This window comes from Podarcis vaucheri (genome assembly GCF_965113315.1).
Source record: "Podarcis vaucheri genome assembly, chromosome: 2".
In the NCBI taxonomy this organism is placed as follows: Eukaryota; Metazoa; Chordata; class Lepidosauria; order Squamata; family Lacertidae; genus Podarcis; species Podarcis vaucheri.
The window spans coordinates 19,881,872-19,903,997 of NC_138760.1; the positions used below are offsets into that span (position 1 = coordinate 19,881,872).

At 46.4% G+C, this 22,126-nt stretch overlaps 1 protein-coding gene across 4 annotated transcripts in view; it reads left to right on the forward strand.

Moving 5' to 3' along the window:
* ASIC1 (acid sensing ion channel subunit 1) overlaps nucleotides 1-22,126 on the forward strand; it is a 230,007-nt gene that overhangs the window by 186,899 nt on the left and 20,982 nt on the right. Inside the window, exon 1 of one of the 4 annotated variants that reach the window (XM_082212579.1) lies at nucleotides 10,878-11,975. The exons of the other annotated variants lie outside the window; for them this stretch is intronic. Coding sequence (XP_082068705.1) covers nucleotides 11,412-11,975 — 564 coding nt within the window. The 5' untranslated portion in view covers nucleotides 10,878-11,411. Of the gene's footprint in view, nucleotides 1-10,877; nucleotides 11,976-22,126 lie in introns of those variants that run through there. 4 annotated transcript variants of the gene reach the window in all.

A 22,126-nucleotide genomic window follows, 5' to 3' on the forward strand; every position in this document is an offset into this window, starting at 1 on the left:
TTCCACAGGGCAGGCGTCACTACCGAGAAGGCTCTCTACCTGGTTCCCTGTAACCTCACTTCTTGCAGTGAGGGAACCGCCAGAAGGCCCTCGGAGCTGGACCTTAGTTTCCAGGCTGGATGATGGCGGTGGAGATGCTACTTCCGGTATACAGGACCGAGGCCTATTTCATCACAGATACGAATGGGCCGAAAAAGTAATAGGTTGCTGTCAGTCTAGTAGTTCAGGCTAAGGGTTGTATGCAACTACGTCAGGGGTTGCCGACCTTTGTGGACCAGGTGTGACATTTTGAGTTTTGAAAGTGTGCTGGCGGCTGTGGCAGAAATGACTGGCAGAATCCATGACCAGGGAGAAGAGTCGGTGGAGGAAGACTGGGAAAAATTTAAGGACTACTTGCAGAAGTACTGTAAAATTAAGGAAAGTTAAAATGACGCCTGATGGAAAATAAGTGGTATTGGTAAAAAGATTTCTAAGAAAATGTAAATAGGGATTGATAATTGGAAAATTGATATTTATAACGGGTTAACATCTTGAGTGAGGATAAATGCCAGAGGGTAAGGATTTGCTGAATTTAATATCTGAACTGGAATACAAAATGAGAGGTGTGAGGAGGTCAAGAAACTAGTGAAGGAAGTATAAGATTTGAAATTATTAATCTATTTCCTGTTTTGCTCTTTGGGTTTTTCTTTTTGTCCTTTTTTCTCTTTTGTTCTTCTTTTTTCTCTTCTTTTGTTAACTGTTTCCTATTGTGTATTTTTATGTGTTTTGTTTTTTGTATTTTTATATTTTTGTAATTTTTTATGTTTAAATGTTGGAATTTTTTATTATTTGTGAAACTTTAATAAATATTATTATAAAAAAATGAAAGTGTGCTGGCGGCATCAGTCACGATATGGATGCCAGGGGAGTTATGGCATAACACAAAATTAGAGTGTTCCCCCACTTACGTGGGGGTTACGTTCTGGGCCCCCACAGGCCTAAGTGAAATTGTGCAAAGGGGGACCACCCCACTTTAATAGGGAGGGCACACAGGGAGGCGAGAGAGAGAGAAAGAAAGAGAGAGAGAGAGAAAAGGACTCATGTGTGCAGCAATCACCTAACGTGCCTTCCCTCTCTCACTTCTGGGCAGTGGCCCTGAGCAAGGGAAGTCCGATCAATTTATTTATTTAATTCGCAACAACCCTTGTAAATGCAATCGCACACAAGTGGAATGTGCATAAGGGGGCTGCCAGTACAATCGTCGCGAAGCTTTCCCCCACGGTTGCGTTTCCTTATGAGAAAATGCTTAACCTGTTGAATTTCTGTCTGGAAAATAAGTAAGAAGCAGGAAAAGCGTTTTGAAGAGGGGGGATGGTGGAAAACAACAGGCAGAAGCAACAGGCAATGCTCATTTCACAGATATTGTGTAGATAATTTGCACAGGGGTGCTGGGTTGGTGACCACTAACTAAGTCCTACTCAGAGTAGACCCACTGGAATTAGTGGACCTAACTCAGTCGTGCCCTTTAACTTCGGTGGATCTGCTCTTGAGTTGGACTAATATAGGGTCAGATACAACCCTATATTGGTACTGTCTGAAGATCGGAAATAGCCAATTTAATCTCCTACCTCTGGTCCCAGAGACACTGACCCCCTACCTTGCCTACCGAGTGATTATCCTGTGTCATAAGCAAGCAAGCCTTCATCTGATAGGTCAGGTCATTTTGGGGCCTCGTGGCCCCTTTAAGAAAGAGTTGCATGCTCACAGAAGCAGACACTTGAGCTGGCTGATCCATATCGCAAGAGTCCCCTTTCTGTGGGCAAGGACAGCAGAGGTGACTCTGAGATCCTCGCTGGGAACCTTCAAGGCTAAACTTTCCTCTAAATTTAAAACAATCTTTCTGCTGCTGCAGATCTCCTGTAGTTTATATATAAATCTCCTATAGCATATAAAGTGTGTCTTTCGGTTGCCTGGGGACCTTGGGCAAGGGAAGGGGGTTAATTAAGAACATAGGGATATAGGCAAGCTTTTAATGTTTAATAAACTATTGTATTTTAATATTCTGTTGGAAGCTGCCCAGAGTGGCTGGGGTGGGGAAACCCAGCCAGATGGGCGGGGTATAAATAATAAATTATTATTATTATTATTATTATTATTATTATTATTATTATTATTATTCTATTAATTTGAATTAATTTTATAATGAATGATTTTAGAGTGTTGTGTTGTACTGTTTTATTGTTGTTAGCCCCCCTGAGCCCGGCTTCAGCTGGGGAGGGTGGGATATAAATAATATTTATTATTATTATTATTATTATTTATTTATTTATTATTTATTTATTAGAATTGTCGAGTTGGAAGCTGTTGGATCATCCATTTCAACCCCCTGCAATACAGGAATATGCAGCTGTCCCTTACGGGGATTGAACCTGCAGGTTCCAACCGATGGTTTTGGTTTTATAACAAAACATTAAACATAAAAAACCCTCACTATACAGGCCTGCCTTAAGATGTCTTCTCAAGGCTACACAAAATAAAAAAATTCCTTCCAGTAGCACCTTAAAGACCAACTAAGTTAGTTCTTGGTATGAGCTTTCGGGTGCATGCACACTTCTTCAGATAAACTGAAACAGAAGTTGCCAGATCCTTCTATATAGTGAGAAGGTGGGGAGGGGTATTACTCAGAAGGGTGGTAGGAATGGGAGATTGGCAGATAGCTGAGATGAGCCTCAAACCAGATCAAACCAGAAACCGGGACGGCTTCTGTAAATCTGGGATTGTCCCTGGAAAATAGGGACACTTGGAGGGTCTGACAAAAGGAACTTAATATTCTCATCCTCAGGGGTGTGACACGCACACATATCCCTGAGTATCTGAAGAAGTGTGCATGCACACGAAAGCTTATACCAAGAACTAACTTAGTTGGTCTTTAAGGTGCTACAGGAAGGAATTTTTTTATTTTGACTATGGCAGACCAACACGGCTACCCATCTGTAACTGGACACATATCCCTGGTGTGCGTATAGATCTGCCACCCTCTCTGGTGGATCATGCATTCTGTATTTTGCGCCTTCCTTCTGAGTTCTTAAAGCCCCCTGTTCCATCGTGTGGACTTTCAGAAACTTCTCGTTTCCTGCTGGTATGATCCCCTCTGGTGGCCATAATTGGCAAGTGCATGCCGTACCCCTCCTGGACCCATCGAATTTACTGCATTTGCTGCCGAGATGAAGACTACTGAACCTTGAATATTGCTCAAGTGGTTTAAGAGCCACTATCATCAGCAAAACAACCTAGTTAAATAACTCGCTGGCAATAAGCCATAATTGCTGTGCCTTTGCTATTAGGTGTTGTTAATGTTTGAGTAAGTAAAGGCTGTAAAATATGACCTTACAAGGGAGGACATGCAGTAATTGCAGATAACAGGGAAGCAGCGGCAGGGTGGATATGCCAATATCGTAGGTGCCAACTTCCTGGGGCCCTGGGTGCCCGAGCACCCACAAATTTCAGTGCCAGGGCCATGCACGCTGCATGGCACCCACGGCCCCGGGCATCCACGGTTGTGTACCAGGCCTCCACCCACCACAAATTATGTGCACAAATTGATGTTTGCTGGTTTGTACATATAAATGTGCTGTACATGCATAGATATGCATACCTTGTTAATGGCGCCAGATTTACGTATAAGATAAACAAGCTATAGCTTAGGGTCCCACTCTCTTGGGGGCCCACCAAAAATGTAAAGGGGGGAAAACTGGATGTTTAAAAATAAAAAAAACAAATAAAATAAAACCTACATACAGCAACAGTGTTTTGTGTTGTGTAGGCTCCTATGATGTAAGCAATGGGCCCCGCCTGCTAGCCTGCTCCCTAAAATACCACTGGTTTGCTCATTTCTATATATAGGGTGTAAGGGACGCGGGTGGCGCTGTGGGTTAAACCACAGAGCCTAGGACTTGCCAATCAGAAGGTTGGCAGTTCGAATCCCCGCCACGGGGTGAGCTCCTGTTGCTCGGTCCCTGCTCCTGCCCACCTAGCAGTTCGAAAGCACCTCAAAGTGCAAGTAGATAAATAGGTACCGCTCTGGCGGGAAGGTAAACGGCGTTTCCGTGCGCTGCTCTGGTTTGCCAAAAGCGGCTTAGTCATGCTGGTCACATGACCCGGAAGCTGTATGCCGGCTCCCTCGGCCAAGAAAGTGAGATGAGCACCACAACCCCAGAGTCGGCCACGACTGAACCTAATGGTCAGGGGCCCCTTTACCCTTTACCTTTAGCAACAGGGACCTAATGGTCAGGAGTCCTACATTCTTCATGAACTGGTTGCATGGCAACGTTTGCAAATGGCTTTAGATACCTATTAGGTCCATAAATTACCGTATTTTTCGCTCTATAACACGCAGATTTTTTCTCCTAAAAAGGAAGGGGAAATGCCTGTGCGTGTTATGCAGCGAATGTGTGGTCCCTGGAGCCGAAAAATCAGGCAAAAATCAAACCGCGCTTCAGGGAGAAGGGAAGCCTGAAGAGAGGAAGTGGTTGCTTTCCTGCATTCTGCCTCAGGGTCTTACTGCCCACGCTCTCTGTTTCGTTGCTGTGTTTGCTCAAACGGAACAAAGAGCAGGGAAAGCCCCTCCCCTCCAGGCAAGAAGAGGGGAAAAGCAGAGCGTCCTTCCTTCTATCCTCTCCCTGCTCCGGAGGGAACAATGTTTGTGAAGGGAAGAGAGATTACAGGTTCAGCTTAAAATTCTGATTTGACTTCCTGCTTTTTGTTTTTGGAGACACACAGCATTCAAATATGCTTTCTTCCATTTAAAAGGATGGAATCCTTAAACAGTGTTTTGCCTGTAAATTCATGCGATCTGGAAGATTACAGTGTCTGTACCTCTTAAGGGATGGCAAAGCTTAGGTTTCGCTGCTAAATAGTTCTTAATGCAGTTAAAATGCTTTCTTCTGTCAAGGCAGTTAAAAAAAATACGTATATATCAGGCAGCCGGAAAACATGCAGATGGGAGGGAGAGGGAGAGGGAGAGGGAGGGAGAGAGAGAGAGAGAGAGAGAGAGAGAGAGAGAGAGAGAGAGAACGCTGGCTGGCTTGTGTGGGTGGGTGGGGGGAAACTTTTGCCTTCCTTTCCTCACGTTATAGCCCTCTCCTGCATTCTTAGCCTTCTGTGTTTTTCCTTCCCTCCCCACTTAAAATGTGGTTACAAAGCATGGATCCACATGGATCCTCAGGATCTTTGCATTGGGTCACCCCAAATTCACCATCAGACCACACAGCATGTCCATGGCTACAGCCTGCTCCCCCAAAATCACACACCCACTGTTGCCTGGGGCTGCAATGGTGCAAAAACATGGTTAAAAAGTATGGGTCCACATGGATCCTCAGGATCTTTGCATTGGGTCAGCCAAAATTCACCATCAGAGCACATAGCATGTCCATGGCTACAGCCTGCCCCCCCCAAAATCACGCACCCACTGTTGCCTGGGGCTGCAATGGTGCAAAAACGTGGTTACAAAGCATGGATCCACAGGGATTCTCAGGATTTTTGCATTGGGTCACCCCAAATTCACCATCAGATCACATGTCTGTGGCCACAGCATGAAGCACAAAAATGATACGTCCACTGTTTCATTCAGAATATTTTTTCCCTTGTTTTCCTCCTCTAAAAACGATGTGCGTGTTATGGTCAGGTGCGTGTTATAGAGCGAAAAATACGGTAGCATACAGCATATATTCAACAGGGACGCGGGTGGCGCTGTGGGTTAAACCTCAGCGCCTAGGGCTTGCCGATCGAAAGGTCGCGGTTCGAATCCCCGCGGCGGGGTGCGCTCCCGTTGTTCGGTCCCAGCAACCTGCCAACCTAGCAGTTCGAAAGCACCCCTGGGTGCAAGTAGATAAATAGGGACCGCTTACTAGCGGGAAGGTAAACGGGGTTTCCGTGTGCGGCTCTTGCTCGCCAGAGCAGCTTCGTCACGCTGGCCACGTGACCCAGAAGTGTCTGCGGACAGCGCTGGCTCCCGGCCTATAGAGTGAGATGGGCGCACAACCCCAGAGTCTGTCAAGACTGGCCCGTACGGGCAGGGGTACCTTTACCTTTACCTTTATATATTCAACACAAAAATCAGCGGCATTTTGTTGTGGACAAAGGACAGCTGGACATTTAAAGGGCCCCATTAGTTTCAGTAGCTTAGGGCCTCATCAAACCTAAATCCGGTTCTGATTGTTAGCAAAGGGGAGCCAGTCCCTTTGCCCTCTCGCAGAAATGTCCCTATTTTCCAAATGTCCCAATGTCCCTATTTTCCAGGGACCATCCCAGATTTGCAGGAGCTGTCCCGGGTCCTGATTTGACCCCAGAATGCTCCTATAAGGATCAGCTACAGTGCTCGGGGATTTCCAGTTTAGAAAGAAGGTGATTATGAGAGGGGATCGTGATTGCTTCATAGTGTGGAGGAAGTGGACAGAGACTTTTTTTATTCCCCTCTCTCACAAGCACTGAACTGCAGGGTTATCCAGTAACGCCAGCACCACACAACAGGAGTGCCTTCACACAGAATATGATGAATGTACGGAATTTGGTGACACAAGAGGTAATGGGGGACAGGGCCAGCCCAAGACTTCTAGCTGCCTGAGGCAAAGGACAAGTTCATGCCCACCTCAGTTCCACATATAAATGTTGGCTGAACTGGCAGAATAATCTTACTTCAATGTTGTTGTTTAGTCGTGTCCGACTCTTCGTGATCCCATGGACCAGAGCACGACAGGCACTCCTGTCTTCCACTGCCTCCCGCAGTTTGGTCAAACTCATGTTCGTAGCTTCGAGAACACTATCCAACCATCTCGTCCTCTGTCGTCCCCTTCTCCTTGTGCCCTCCATCTTTCCCAATATCAGGGTCTTTTCCAGGGAGTCTTCTCTTCTCATGAGGTGGCCAAAGTATTGGAGCCTCAGCTTCAGGATTTGTCCTTCCAGTGAGCACTCAGGGCTGATTTCCTTCAGAATGGAGAGGTTGGATCTTCTTGCAGTCCATGGGACTCTCAAGAGTCTCCTCCAGCACCATAATTCAAAAGCATCAATTCTTCGGCGGTCAGCCTTCTTTATGGTCCAGCTTTCACTTCCATACATCACTACTGGGATAACCATAGCTTTAACTATACGGACCTCTGTTGGCAAGGTGATGTCTCTGCTTTTTAAGATGCTGTCTAGGTTTGTCATTGCTTTTCTCCCAAGAAGCAGGCATCTTTTAATTTCGTGACTGCTGTCACCATCTGCAGTGATCATTGAGGCCAAGAAAGTAAAATCTCTCACTGCCTCCATTTCTTCCCCTTCTATTTGCCAGGAGGTGATGGGCCCAGTGGCCATGATCTTCGTTTTTTTGATGTTGAGCTTCAGACCATATTTTGCACTCTCCTCTTTCACCCCCATTAAAAGGTTCTTTAATTCCTCCTCACTTTCTGCCATCAAGGTTGTGTCATCTGCATATCTGAGGTTGTTGATATTTCTTCTGGCAATCTTAATTCCAGCTAGGGATTCATCCAGCCCAGCCTTTCACATGATGAATTCTGCATATAAGTTAAATAAGCAGGGAAACAATATACAGCCTTGTTGTACTCCTTTCCCAATTTTGAACCAATCAGTTGTTCCATATCCAGTTCTAACTGTAGCATCTTGTCCCACATAGAGATTTCTTAGGAGACAGATGAGGTGATCAGGCACTCTCATTTCTTTAAGAACTTGCCATAGTTTGCTGTGGTCAACACAGTCAAAGGCATTTGCATAGTCAATGAAGCAGAAGTAGATGTTTCTCTGGAACTCTCTAGCTTTCTCCATAATCCAGCACATGTTTGCAATTTGGTCTCTGGTTCCTCTGCTTCAATGTAGGCCACTTCAGCTCTGCCACAGTGGGCAAGTGGGGACTCAGGGAAAACAGCTGAGAAGTCCCCGGTGCCCTGCCCAACCCAGCATTTATCACCCAAGTTGGTCACCTCACTCTGCCTAATGATAGGGCCGGCCCTGATGATGGACACCAGCTTTGATGCCTTTGAAAGGGTTAAATATGTTCCTGGAAAATATGTCTATCAATGACTATTAGCCACAATTACAGATAGGTAGCCGTGTTGGTCTGCCATAGTCAAAATAAAAAAATTCCTTCCAGTAGCACCTTAAAGACCAACTAAGTTAGTTCTTGGTATGAGCTTTCATGTGATAAGAAATCAAGATAACAGAATTTATCTAAAAGAATATAAATCGTTTATTGAATATTTACAGATAAATTATAAACAGATAAAAACATTAGCAGGATCATTGTAATAACCTGCAGTTTTATAAGAGTATATATTTACAGTAGATGATTAAATGAGCAATTAAATAAATTTGGATAGGCAGAAGATATTTAAAAAGAAATTTAAGGAATCAAAGAAAGAGGGGGAAGGAAGTCAAATTTTGAAATGTTAAATGGATTGTAAAATCAGTGAAGTGTATAAATTTGAAATGTATAAATACAAAATTTGGGGGGAAAGATTGCAATTCATACCCCACTCCAATAGACTCTTGACCTCGTTGTCTACAGCAGAAATAAAATTCTTGCACCAATTGAACCTTTGGCAAAATTTCACAACTGGAATAGGACTTTCTGGACATTTTCAAATTTCACTTTTGACATTTAACTTACGCCAGCTCAGGTTTCCATTGTTGGTTCTCCTTGCTGGGTCAGTATTTGGTTCTACAAGAACCCTTGGTCCTCCTAAGGGGGGGGGATGAAGATTTCCTCACCTCCACCTTCCCCATTCCTAACCTCCCAAATCCCTAGATATTGCCCACTGCATCCCTTTTGTATGTGGGAAGATCTCTGACTTCACTTATTCTTTGCTGGCATAAACTACTGTATATATACATTCAGTAGTCACTAGGTGGCAGCATCACCCTACAAAAAGCTAGCACTACTAAGAAGGAAAGGAGCACAATGTTTTTTGTTGAAGAAGGAAAAGTTAAGTCCCGGCTGGACAGCAGTGCCTTATGGGACCCCGTCAACACCCAGGAGAAGGAAAATGCCCTCAAAGCAAGGAGCAACCTTAAGTGTTCGTTAGATTTGTAGCGCACCTTTCAGAACGGTTGTTGAAATTAACGGACTTAGCTGAGATGGCGAGACTGACCGGCTTGATCAGAGAAAAGTCCTTGTTGACATTTACTAAAGACTGGAAAACTCTCATGGACTTTTTGCGTGAAAAAGAAATCGTGACACTTGAATTTGAGGATTGAAGACAATGTTTGTTTATAGAAAGTGGCGTTGTTGAGTGTTGTATTTAAGTGGATGGAGTGAATATTGTAGGCAGACAAAGAATCGGAAGTTCTTTAGTTTCTGAACTTTATTTTTCTTTCTCTCTCTTTTAATCCCTTTTCTATTTCTTTTTCTGGATCTCTTTCTCTCCCCCCCCCCTTTCTCTCTGTTTTTATCTTATTTAGATTAATGTTTTAGTTTGGACAAGATATTTGATATTAAGCTTCATGTTCCTCTTTATAAACTCTAATAAAATCATTCATATATAGATATATAGATATATATGATTTGTATCCCACTTTTCCACCACATTGTGACCAAGGCGGGTCAGCGCTGTCACAATAATCTACCAGAGTTCTTTGAGAGTGACAAAAATCATATTAAAACAGATGATCTGGTTGATAAAGTGTACTTGGTCTATCAAAAGCCTAAATAAAAAAATTCCTTCCAGTAGCACCTTAAAGACCAACTAAGTTAGTTCTTGGTATGAGCTTTCGTGTGCATGCACACTTCTTCAGATACACTGAAAAGTATCAAAAGCCTGTTGACAACGCACCTCGCCAAAGACTCCTGAGTACGCTTAGCAGTCATGGAATCAGAAGAGAGGTCCTCTTGTGGATTGCTTAAGTCGCAGGAAGTAGGGATAATTGGACAGTTCTCCCAATGGAGGGGCCTAGAGTCCCACAAGGATCACTGTTAGGACCTGTGCTTTTTAACTTGTTCATAAATGATCTTGACTCAGGGGTGAGATTCGAGGTGATCGAGAGGGTTGATGGATCAGTGTTGTTGAAACAAGAAGAGATTGTGAAGAGCTCCAAAAGAGTTGTCCTCAACTGGTAGATAAACATGCACAGGATTGTGCCAAGAGACTGCCTGTCTGAGCCCCTTGATTTCCGGTTGCAGTGAATAGAAAACAAACCCTGCGTCGTCTAAATTAAGTGTATGATCCTCTTGATACTCCCTGATCATGTAAGGGACCCCTGACCGTTAGGTCCAGTCGCGGACGACTCTGGGGTTGCGGCACTCATCTCGATTTACCAGCCAAGAGATCCGGCGTACATCTTCCGGGTCATGTGGCCAGCATGACTAAGCCGCTTCTGGCAAACCAAACCAGTGCATGGAAACCGCCGCTTACCTTCCCGCCGGAGCGGTACCTATTTATCTACTTGCACTTTGACGTGCTTTTGAACTGCTAGGTTGGCAGGAGCAGGGACTGAGCAACGGGAGCTCACCCCGTCGCGGGGATTTGAACCGCCGACCTTCTGATCGGCAAGCCCTAGGCTCTGTGGTTTAACCCACAGCGCCACCTGTGTCCCCCCTGGTCGTGTAACTATGTGTAAATAGCACTCCTGCCAATATCTGGGATCCCTGCCACAAATACAAAGGAGCTCACCTTCCAGGCTGCACTGTGCCTGCCCCAGCTTGTGGGTGCACATAGAGGGGGGGAGCCAGTGCAGTAGTTGTAGAGACTGACCAGCGCATGGCATGCTGACGAGAGGGGGGCCATGAGTGGATGTTGTCGCAGGGGTGGGGAGGTGGTTGCTGCAGACGGCTGCAGCCAAAGAGTTTAAGGGCATTTGTTGCTAGCTGAGAAGCAGCTCTTCAGTCAATTGAGCTGGCAGCAGGGGGGCAGGGCTGCACTTGGACTTGCTGACTCTCAGGCGCCATTTCCTCCCAAAGCACATACATGCTCTCTCTCTCTGTCTCTGTCTCTCTCTGCCTCTCTCTCCCTCTGCATTGTTCCCTCCTCCAGCACCCTAATATCTGTGTCTTTCCCCTCCTTGTCAACACTTCACATCCCAAGCTCCCGCCTCTCTCTCTTGTCTCTCTGTCTCTCTCCTTTGCTATTGCATCTCCCTGGATCTCCCCTCCTTGCCGCTCTCTCCCTGCCTCTGGCATGCTCTAGGTGGCACTTCCAATGCCTGAGCCAAACAGCTCCCCCCTAGGCACAGCCGCCTCTTTTGGAACCCGTAGATGCTGCGAGCCGCTCCTGCCCAAGGAAGCTGCAGGCAGACGCGCTCCGCATCTCCCAGCTTGGCCTCCCTCTGACAGTCGAAGTTGAGCGAGAGATCATTAGGAAAGAAGCAGGGAGATGAGCTGATGTGGCGAGGAGTGCGGACGGGAGACAAGCTCGAGGGAGCTCCTCTTCAAGCCTCTTCTTGGCGACATGGAAGGCGGCTGGTCTGGTTGTGCCACCCACCCGCCTCTCTTCTATCTCCTGGAGCAAACGAAGTTCCACGGGCTCCGCCATGTCCTCTCGGGACACCGGTCGTGCCCTCGCCGGGCCTTCTGGCTCCTGGCGTTTCTGGGCTCTGTGGCCTTACTCACCACCTGGTCCTCCAACCGCATCCGCTACCTGCTCTCTTGGCCTGTCCACACCAAGGTCCACCTCCTCTACGCCCGCCAGCTCACCTTCCCGGCCGTCACCTTCTGCAACAACAACTTGCTCCTCCTGCGCCGCATGAGCCGGGCAGACCTCCACCTGAGCGGCTACTGGCTGGGGCTCCTCAACAAGGACCTGCAGCCCGTACCGGCCGTCGGGACCGTGATGCGGGACCCCCGGTGGCTCTGGCTGGGGAGCCTGCTCAACTTCTCCCACTACCTACCGCCTTTGCCGCCGCAGGAGCAGTCCACGCGGCGCTTGCTCGACAGGCTGGGTCACCAACTGGAGGAGATGCTCCTCTCCTGCCGCTTCCAGGGCGAGCGCTGTGGCCCCCACAACTTCACAACTGTGAGTCAGGGCAGGGGAAGGGGGGGCCTTGGGGAGGGCAGCTGCCCCACCGGAGCAGGGGGTGAGGAAGGGCAGAGCGTTAGAGGTGGGATGGGCCTTAGAGATGCGCCGTGTACCGTGCAATTGCAGAACGGCTGTTTCAACATGGTAAAGGGCCCTCAAATTTTGCCATGTCCCCAGAAGGTGCGAGTATCTCCTTGGCAGCCCGCAATGAGAGGTCGGCGCCAAATGCATTAGGAATTGTTGAGGAATAAAAGGTTTGCTTCTTTGCAGAGCTATGGCAGTCTTTTCATGCTAATGTGTGTGTGTGTGTGTGTGTGTGTGTGTGTGTGTGTGTGTGTAACAATAAGTTAAGACTGTGTTCTGCCCGTACATAGTTTGCAAACATATAACTTGGCCATGTGTGGTGCACCATTTACTGTTTTGGGAATTTCAGCAAGTTTCTGGCTCTTTTGAATGTTAATAGCATGCAACCAGAAGTGGGGGCTCAGTGGGGCTTTGTGGTTAGAACAGGAGGATATATTTCACATCTCCCAGCCCTACCTTTCCCCCCAAGAATTCCACATTATTTCAAAGCTCGAAACCTGAAAGCAGAACATATTATGCAAAAATAACCACAAGTATGAATATTTGTTGAATTCCATAATTTAATCTTGTTTGCAAACTGGAGCAGAGTTAGTCCAACTCTAGACTAAGGAGGTGGCTGTCTAACTACTTAATGGGACGAGAGAAAGTGAAGGAAAGGGAGCAGAGTATAGGTAAAGTAACCAGGATGCAACCCAGAGATTTGCCCCTTGTACTTCCGAGTCTGCTGCCGAAATCAGGCAAGGCAGCCATGACTCCTCCCAACTGTTTTCTTCCTCTCCTTTTATTGGCTCCTCACACCTGCCAGGTGAGCTGCATACCTAGGGTGTGGATCCTGCTCACTACAGGGGAGGGGATGGACGGGAAGGAAGGGGGCAGGTGTCAGAAGCTGCATTTTCTAATTCAGACAGATTTCGAGGCACAAGAAGAATTTCTGGATTATAACCTGCCACCGCTAAGTATGGGATGATATGATGAATAGTTGGAAGGATAGTATTGTAGCAAGTGTGTTGATAGAGGACTATCAGGAATGTTACACCCACAGACCTTAAATGATGAGTTGCAGGTTGCAGTCTGCGGGTGCTGAAAACAAGGAGTTGTTAAAGTATGGCTGCTCAGCCAGAATTCAGAAATAAGAGTTCTCAGTGTCCCTGGCATATGTTCTGCTGTTAAGGGGCCAAGGGTGTTCTGAAACAAGAGGCACCCTTTATAATGTTCTTGGACAATTTAGGAATGTGGGTCACTCCCTTAAGGGGCACCAGGCAAATCTAAAACGATGGTAACCGAGAAGCAGCATTTGAAAATCAACAGCATCCCATTGATAGGTCCAGTTTAATACCCATGTTAAGAATGGCTGAACTCAGTGGCGTAGCGTGGGGGTGCAGGGGGGGGCCGGCCGCACCGGGTGCAACATCTGGGGTTAGGGTTAGGGGGCGCAAATCCACAGGTTAGGGGGGCGCAAATCCACTGGTTAGGGGGTGCAAATTACTTGCCTTGCCCCAGGTGCTGACAACCCACGCTACGCCACTGGCTGAACTGGTTCTGCCTTGCTGTCCAGGGTTTCAGCACAGAACGTTTCATGGCCTTCATCAAGGAGCTTTAGAGATTGGCACTGGCAAGCGTGGCAGGGGACCTGACTCTTGAGGTCTGCTGCAGATGTAATGTTAAATCATGGTTTCACAAACCTGTGTGAGCTTTGGCCTCTCATAATCCTCTTCCCACCCATGTGCTGCTGCTTCTTCATAATCACTCACCTGATTGTGCCAGATGAATGATAGGTGGGTGTGTTAGGATATAGTTCCGTTCCACCTTAAAAGGAACAGGCATGACTGTTGTGTGTCACGTGCTTGTTTACTTCCAGCACAAGTCTGCTGGGAACTTCCGTTTGTATATTGCTTTTGCTATATTGCTGTGTGCATGGACAAGAAGGGAAGCAGACATGTTTTTTCCTTTGTTCCTGAACTATGCTGAAATAATGTTTACACATGTCTCTGTCCGCCACTTCCGTTATGAGAAGTTATTCACTCTGCTGACTAGAGCGTGCCAAGTCTCTAAAGGTATCTGAGGCTTGTGTCACTGTTTGATGCTGTTCCGAGAACTGGAGATCGCCCGGCTGCCAGCCAGTGGCTGGAGCCAGCTGGGGGCCTGTCAAATGCCCCCATTTCCCCGGATGCATCCTAACAGGGTGTTCCCGCCCACCTGTCAAAGTTGACCCTTGGGTGGGGAGGGAGTCTGTTTCTGCAGTATGTTTCCCTGCAGCACCCAGCAGGAAAGAACTCCCTGCTCCGCAGCGGATTAGCAGAGGGTTAAATCCTGCTCTCGGCTGGTGTCTGCTTTGCCAGTGTCTTCTTCCCTGCAGGATTCTAAACTTTAGAACTAACTAACCAAGTTTAAGACTAACAATGGTTCCCTGTGATTTCAGAATACAGGGAACCATGGCTTGCTGCCACCAGGCTAGCCAACAAGTCAGGACATCTGGCTAATTTGATCCTTGCTTACCACAGTTCAAATGACACAGGGAACTGTGGTTATTTCTAAAGTGAAAGCAGAATATTTCTGCCTTCTTCTTGTGTATGCAAAGGAGGAGAAAAGAGAAGGAGTGCATGTCAGAGCCTTGCCTCAGCTTGTTCCTGAAACAGGAAACTATGGTTTAGCAGTACGTCTGAACTAGGCCTGAATCTTGTGGTAGATGGAAGCCATGAAACATGAGGAGAGATGTGGAATTTCCACCCAAGGGAATCTGTGTGACATGGTCCTATTCCCACCTCCCCTGTATGATTTGCCGGTCTATGAGTGTATTTGCAATCATGACTCATGATAGATTGTTCATCTGAGTGTTTGTATTGTTTGGGCTTTAAAAATAAATGTATGAGTGTATTTATTTTCACTCCGAACGATGGTCTAAATATACCGTACTGTTTTTGCCACCCCCTTTCTCTTCTCAAATCCCTTCTGCATGAAACGAAGCGCCATGCTCTCTAATAAAAAGCAAACCTGGAATCTGCCCCAGGCTGCTGTCTTTTACACTCGCTTCCTTGGCCGCACACCCCAGTTCACTCAGTGTGACCTTGTTATGAATGAACATGAATGTAATCTGGCTGCACATCTTGCCGTGGGAGCTTTGTGTTCACTGTGACCTGCAAGAGGCATGACACGTTCACCAGTAACTTGGAGGCAGGCTGACTCTCTCCCGCAGAGCTGTTTCTGGTACTTGTGTGGGAAGATCTTTAAGCTTCTTCGTGATCTGCTAACATACTTCTGTTTCCAACCACGAGGTGGGCTTGTTCGCAGTAACAGATGGGAGGAACCCCAATTCCCATCCCTGATGGTTAAGGCAGAGCTAGGTGCTCTGTTCCCCAGGGTGGGGTGCACCCGGGGGGCAGGGCGAGTGGCCCCCCAGGGTGCCGTGCACGGTGAGCAGCGGCCAGGGGGGTGCTGCGCATGGTGAAAGCCAGCCCGGGGGGGCAGCATGGCAATGTCACCCCCCCATCAGGGATGGCCCGGGGGTGCCATGTGCGACAAGCGGTGTCCCATGGGGGTGCCGTGAGCAGCGGCCCGGGGGGCACAGCAATGTCACCCCCCCCTTCAGGGATGGCCTGGGGATGCTGTGTGTGATGAGCGGTGTCCCACGGAGGGTGGCGGACAAGGTGAGCAGCAGCTCAGGGGGGGGGTACCGTGAGCAGTGAGTGGCGGCCCAGGGAGGGAACGGCAATGTTGTGTGTCCCCCCCAGGGATGGCACCCGGGGTGGACCGCATCCACCGCATCCACCTTCCTTCGCCACTGGGTTAAGAGTCACTGCAGGATTTGAACTTTGTGAAGCTTGTTTATATGTGTGTGTGTGTGTGTGTGTGTGTGTGTGTGTGTGTGTGTCCCCGACACATTTTTTTCCTCCTGTGCTGACCCTGGCATGTGTATGTGTGTATCCAGAATGCTGCAGGGCTGGGGGGCAAAGAATCATGGAGTTGGAAGGGATCCTGAGGATCATCTAGCCCAACGACCTGCAGTGCAGGAATATGCAGCTGTCCCTTATGGGGATCGAACCTGCAACCTGGTCATTATCATCACTGCACTCTAACCAACTGAGCTATCCAGCATCATTAGTCTGATTCTGATTCTAGGTTTGCCAGTAGCTCTTGGAAACCATTTCAGTGTCCGCTAGAAAAGTGCCTTCAGATGTCTGCCTTCCAGGAGTCCCAGCTTGGGTGCCCAGGGCCCTGGGTGCCATGCAGCCTGCATGGCCCTGGCACCAAAATTTGTGGGTGCCCAGCCCCTTCCTGGGGGATTTTTTGGGTGTTTGGGCACCTAGGGCACCAGAGAGTTGGCATCTATGCTGCCATCCCATGCTTTCTGAGCTGTGCAGGAATGGTTGGGAAGTGTATTATTTCAGACCCTTCCCTTGCATTAAATAGAGACCTTGGCTCCTTAAATAAATAGACGCTTCTAACTCCTACTTCTGCAAGATCCTTGTTTTTATATTGATCGTATTTACACACACACACACACCCAACACACAATTTTCCTCCAGGCTAAACATGCCCAACTCCCTCTTGAAATGAACTGCATTCTCTTTGCAACTTAGGCAGCCGTCCTGAACGTCATGACTTGGACATATACTTTGTGCATTGCTTTGCACTGCAACAACTCAACCCTAAGCAAGTTCCAATAGAAGTACGTCTCACTGAGTTCAGTGACTGCAGCTTTCAGATTATCTGGGGCTTAATTTATTGACATGCTCGGGACTGCACTGTTCAGCTTGAATATATCCCTGGCTACACCCTGCACTTGCTTCTCTTATTAATAAATTTGAATTTGAGTAAATCCAAAAGCCCATCCTGTGCGTCTTTCTCCCGGTACCAGAATTTATTTGCCCCTCCCAACGCATTCTGAAAGCCTTGCTGCTGAGTTCCTGCTGGCTTTGTAGATTTTGCCAGACATTGCCACACGCTTTCAAGTCTATCTTCACAGCGATAAGAGTTCTTAAAGTATATTGGAAGCTGAGACTGTTGAAATGCTCGACTAATTGGGCAGCTTTTCCACCCTTTTAGTCAAGAGGCCTGAAGCATCTAGGCAGGGAAGCTGCACAAATGTACAAATGGCCATGGAAGCATCCTTGAAAACTGAAGGGTCTCTTCTCTTTCCCTTCCAGTGGTATTCCATGACTCTAATGATGCCCCCTTTTAAGTCTGGGTGATATATTGATATAGCATCCAAAACCAGTTCAAATATTATTTATTTATTTATTTATTTATTTATACCCCGCCCATCTGGCTGGGCTTCCCCAGCCACTCTGGGCGGCTTCCAAAAAAACATTAAAATACTGTAATACATCAAACATTAAAAGCTTCCCTAAACAGGGCTGCCTTCAGATGTCTTCTAAAAGTCCGGTAGTTGTTCTTCTCTCTGACATCTGGTGGGAGGGTGTTCCACAGGGCAGGAGCCACTACCGAGAAGGCCCTCTGCCTGGTTCCCTGTAACTTGGCTTCTCGCAGGGAGGGAACCGCCAGAAGGCCCTCGGTGCTGGACCTCAGTGTCTAGGTAGAACGATGGGGGTGGAGTCGCTCCTTCAGATATACTGGACTGAGGCCGTTTAGGGCTTTAAAGGTCGGCGCCAACACTTTGAATTGTGCTCGGAAACATACTGGGAGCCAATGTAGGTCTTTCAAGACTGGTGTTATATGGTCTCGGCGGCCACTCCCAGTCACCAGTCTGGCTGCCGCGTTCTGGATTAGTTGTATTTTCCGGGTCACCTTCAAAGGTCACGTAGAGCGCATTGCAGTAGTCCAAGCGGGAGATAACCAGAGCATGCACCACTCTGGCGAGACCGTCTCCGGGCAGATAGTCTCAGCCTGCATACCAGATGGAGCTGGTAAACAGCTGCCCTGGACACAGAATTGACTTGCACCTCCATGGACAGCTGCAAGTCCAGAATGAATCCCAGGCTGCGCACCTGGTCCTTCAGGGGCACAGTTACCCCATTCAGGACCAGGGAATCCTCCACACCTGCCTGCCCCTGTCCCCCAAAAACAGTACTTCTGTCTTGTCAGGATTCAACCTCAATCTGTTAGCCGCCATCCATCCTCCAACCGCCTCCAGACACTCACACAGGACTTTCACCGCCTTCACTGGTTCTGATTTGAAAGAGAGGTAGAGCTGGGTATCAGTTTCAGGTAGAGCCCGTACCAGTTTCATTATTTTTGTGGTGGCAATATATCGTGAATCATGATGTGCGTGTTTGTGTGCTATGCAAAAATCACAGTGCATGGTAAACCATGGAGCCAGCCAGTGCCTCTCTATAGTTCCATCTTTATTTCAGACATTGTGATACAGTCACACCTCGGAAGTCGAACGGAATCCCTTCCGGAAGTCCGTTTGACTTCTGAAACGTTCAGAAACCAAAGCACAGCTTCTGATTGGCCACAGGAAGTTCCTGCAGCCAATCAGAAGCCACGGAAGCCCTGTTGGACATTCGGCTTCCAAAAGAACGTTCAAAAACCGGAACACTCCCTTCCAGTTTTCAATCGTTCGGGAGCTGGAACGTTCGACTCCCAAGGCGTTCGGGAGCCGAGGTACGACTGTATAGCGGTATATCACAATGTTTAGCTGAAGATACATCACGATGTTGAAAACCAGTTATCATCCGGCCCTTGCCCCTTGCTCCCATGCATTTTCCTTGCAAAGTAGGGATTTGTATCATTTAAACTACATGGGCACATGAGAATGAATAGAGCTTTCTGTATATCCGAGAGCTAAATTCAGGGATTCATTTTTCATAACAATGACTTTAATCCTTGCTCATGAGACCCGAGTACTTTGATGAAGACTGAACGACTTTTAATAATTCACCAGCCAGGCACACAAATTCATAATTCATCAGATGATTAACACCCCTTTGAACGGCTTACTCTCATTGACTTCCAACATCCCCAGGGTTGCAGGTTAGATGCCACAAAGACTTCACACCATGGGCAGGACTCCCACTGATGTGAGTGGACTTAAAGAGATCAGACAACTTGGCAATGTAACACATGCAAGTATTCAAAGTCAATGCAGAAGTCTCCTTGAGTTCGGTGCCTTCATTCTGCGATATTTCATTTTTTTATACAGTTCACAATGTTCATATAAGTTTAACTCTGAACAGACCTTTATAAAAGCAAACTTTTTTTACCAATGATTTTTTTTATTAGTTTTCCAAATTTTAAACAAATTTACAACAAATCAATTCAAATTTAACATCAATTTAAAAATTGACTTTCCATCCCCCTTCCAAGATGCTTCTTTTCCCTCCCTCCTTTGCTGCTCACAGTAAAATACCTAATTTCTAATACTTTCCCATCCGTTCCTATTTCCATTGACTGCGCGTGTTCAGTTCCTGTTTAGACATTTACCCGACCATTTTTCCAATTAGTGAAATAGAATTAATCTCCCTTTATTGATGCATATGAATCATGAATCATAATTTTAAATCGTATTTCCTCCAATACAGCTTTATCATCCTGTCTTTATGCGTTTGCAAAAAAGCAAATGCTTTTATGTTCACTGGCTAGTCCACAAATAGAACCAATAAATAAAACGAGTTACTTGAAAAGAACTTGCATGCATCCAGGTTTAAATGCTTGACAAAGCATTAGTTCACATACAGAGAAGCTAGTACACACTTCCCCTCCTTGTATTACTAAAAGTAACGTTGTGACATGACTTCTCCTCGCACGCAAGTTTTCCTCCCTGATTTTTTTTAAAGGGGGAAAAGAATTTTATTTCAGATTTGAGGAACACAGTCATATTTATTTCAGTTATCAGACACAGCATTTAGACTGTGCCTGTAAACTGGATCAGTAGACAGTCTGGTATAAAAATTGGTAATGCAATTAAATGCTCAGAGGCAATTTCCAATTCTATCTAGTCACTGTCACATAAGAGGGATGAAATATTATTTATAATACTTGAAATTCAAGCACACCACTGTACTGAGTAGAGGTATCAATATCCATTAGGCACTTTCCAAGGTAAAAAACAAGAACAAGATTAGGCAAACATTTCTAGTAATGGAACAGAGAGTGGTTTGGCCAGTGGTTATAATAATCATAATATTTTTTTTTTAAAAAAACCACAGCAAAATAGAAGAAAACCCAAAATGGTATAAGCCAATATTTGTTGGGGAATCCCAGTGTGTTTAAAGGACAAATCGATTCCTCAGGAAAGTAACTTGAACAGCTTTTATAATTTAAATAAATATGTTTCTCGTTGTTGTTTAGTCGTTTAGTCGTGACCGACTCTTCTTGACCCCATGGACCAGAGCACGCCAGGCACTCCTGTCTTCCACTGCCTCCCGCAGTTTGGTCATACTCATGCTGGTAGCTTCGAGAACACTGTCCAACCATCTCATCCTCTGTCGTCCCCTTCTCCTTGTGCCCTCCATCTTTCCCAACATCAGGGTCTTTTCCAGGGAGTCTTCTCTTCTCATGAGGTGGCCAAAGTATTGGAGCCTCAGCTTCAGGATCTGTCCTTCCAGTGAGCACTCGGGGCTGATTTCCTTCAGAATGGATAGGTTTGATCTTCTTGCAGTCCATGGGACTCTCAAGAGTCTCCTCCAGCACCATGATTCAAAAGCATCAATTCTTCAGCAATCAGCCTTCTTTATGGTACATGTTTCTCAGACATACATAATGATGAATGCATATACAATCAATTAAAAAATAATCAAAATCTACCCCACAATCTATTGTTGCATGATCACAACTAATGCCCATATTACTTCCTCTTCAATATAACTAATAGAACAGATATATTCAAGACAGGAGTGCCTGGCGTGCTCTGGTCCATGGGGTCACAAAGAGTCGGACATGACTAAACGACTAAACAACAACATATTTAAACATCTATGCAACGTTAAGGAAAAGGCTGCTTCTATCCTTTGTTTTACAAAAAGTTTTTTCTTCCCCATCCCTTCAAATTGCATTTTGTCTCCCAAAATTGACTGTGTTCATTGTAACATGAGCCTACTGTATAAAACAACGGCCACTTTATGTTCAGCTTAGTATTGATTTTCAAATCAAGGCTAGGCCTTGTGTGAAATATACCCAACATGGGGCAAAGACAGGGGCAGGATGGAGCCTAGAAAGGACTTGGAACCCCATAGCATCAACCGTGGGAAGGGAGAAGAGTACACTGGGGAATTCACAAAATACTTTTATTGTGAGCCTCCTTAAATCAAGAAGAAAACACCTCTGTGTCTTCTCAGGTGTAATGGACAAAACAAGGATGCTGGATCATATATTAGCACAAGGAGAAGGGATAATTCAGGCCCACAAAGTCTTTGATAAGGTATAAAGGCTCGGCTCTGCAAGCTACAAATGGTTAGCTCTGTCATTATGAAAAGCGACATGACTTCAAATGAGCAAACACATCCACCATGGGGGAATAGGCGCATGCAGCTACTGATATTGCGCTAATCGGAAAGCAATTCCAGCTACTGGAGCATGCAAGGCGCTCGGAAACTACAATGGGAGACAGAGAGAAGCCTGCCTCACACTTCTAAGGGATTCTGGAATTGGGGCAAGAAAACAAACCTAGAAGCTGTGATATGAGTATCCCTGGTGTGATCACTTACTGTCACTGGGTGAACTTGTTCCCAGCCTGCGCCCCGTTTTTATCACCTAAGACTTTGGCTTAAACATATCCATTACATAAGCGCTGGATGGGATGGACTTAACTCAGCTGGTATCTGCAAAACACTTTAGTATTCCTTGGGTACCAGCTGCCAAATCTAACTTCTCAGCCCATTTGTTACATGAATTGCCTGGCAGGGACCATTATCTGAGCATCTTCAAATGATTAATTACCCAGTAGAGTCTAAATACTAGCATAGCTGAAGTTATCCTTCTTCAGCAAGGTTTGGGGCGGGTGGGCAACTGATGAATATTTGCCCCTGGAACTTGAGTTCTCTAGACTTCACTGTGTTGCCTTTTGTTCACATTCTCTCCAGGGCCATTGGTGAATGCATAACCCAAAACCTGAGTCGCAAAGGAAATTGCAGTAGAATGACAACGCTCCAGTTCTGCTTCTGTCA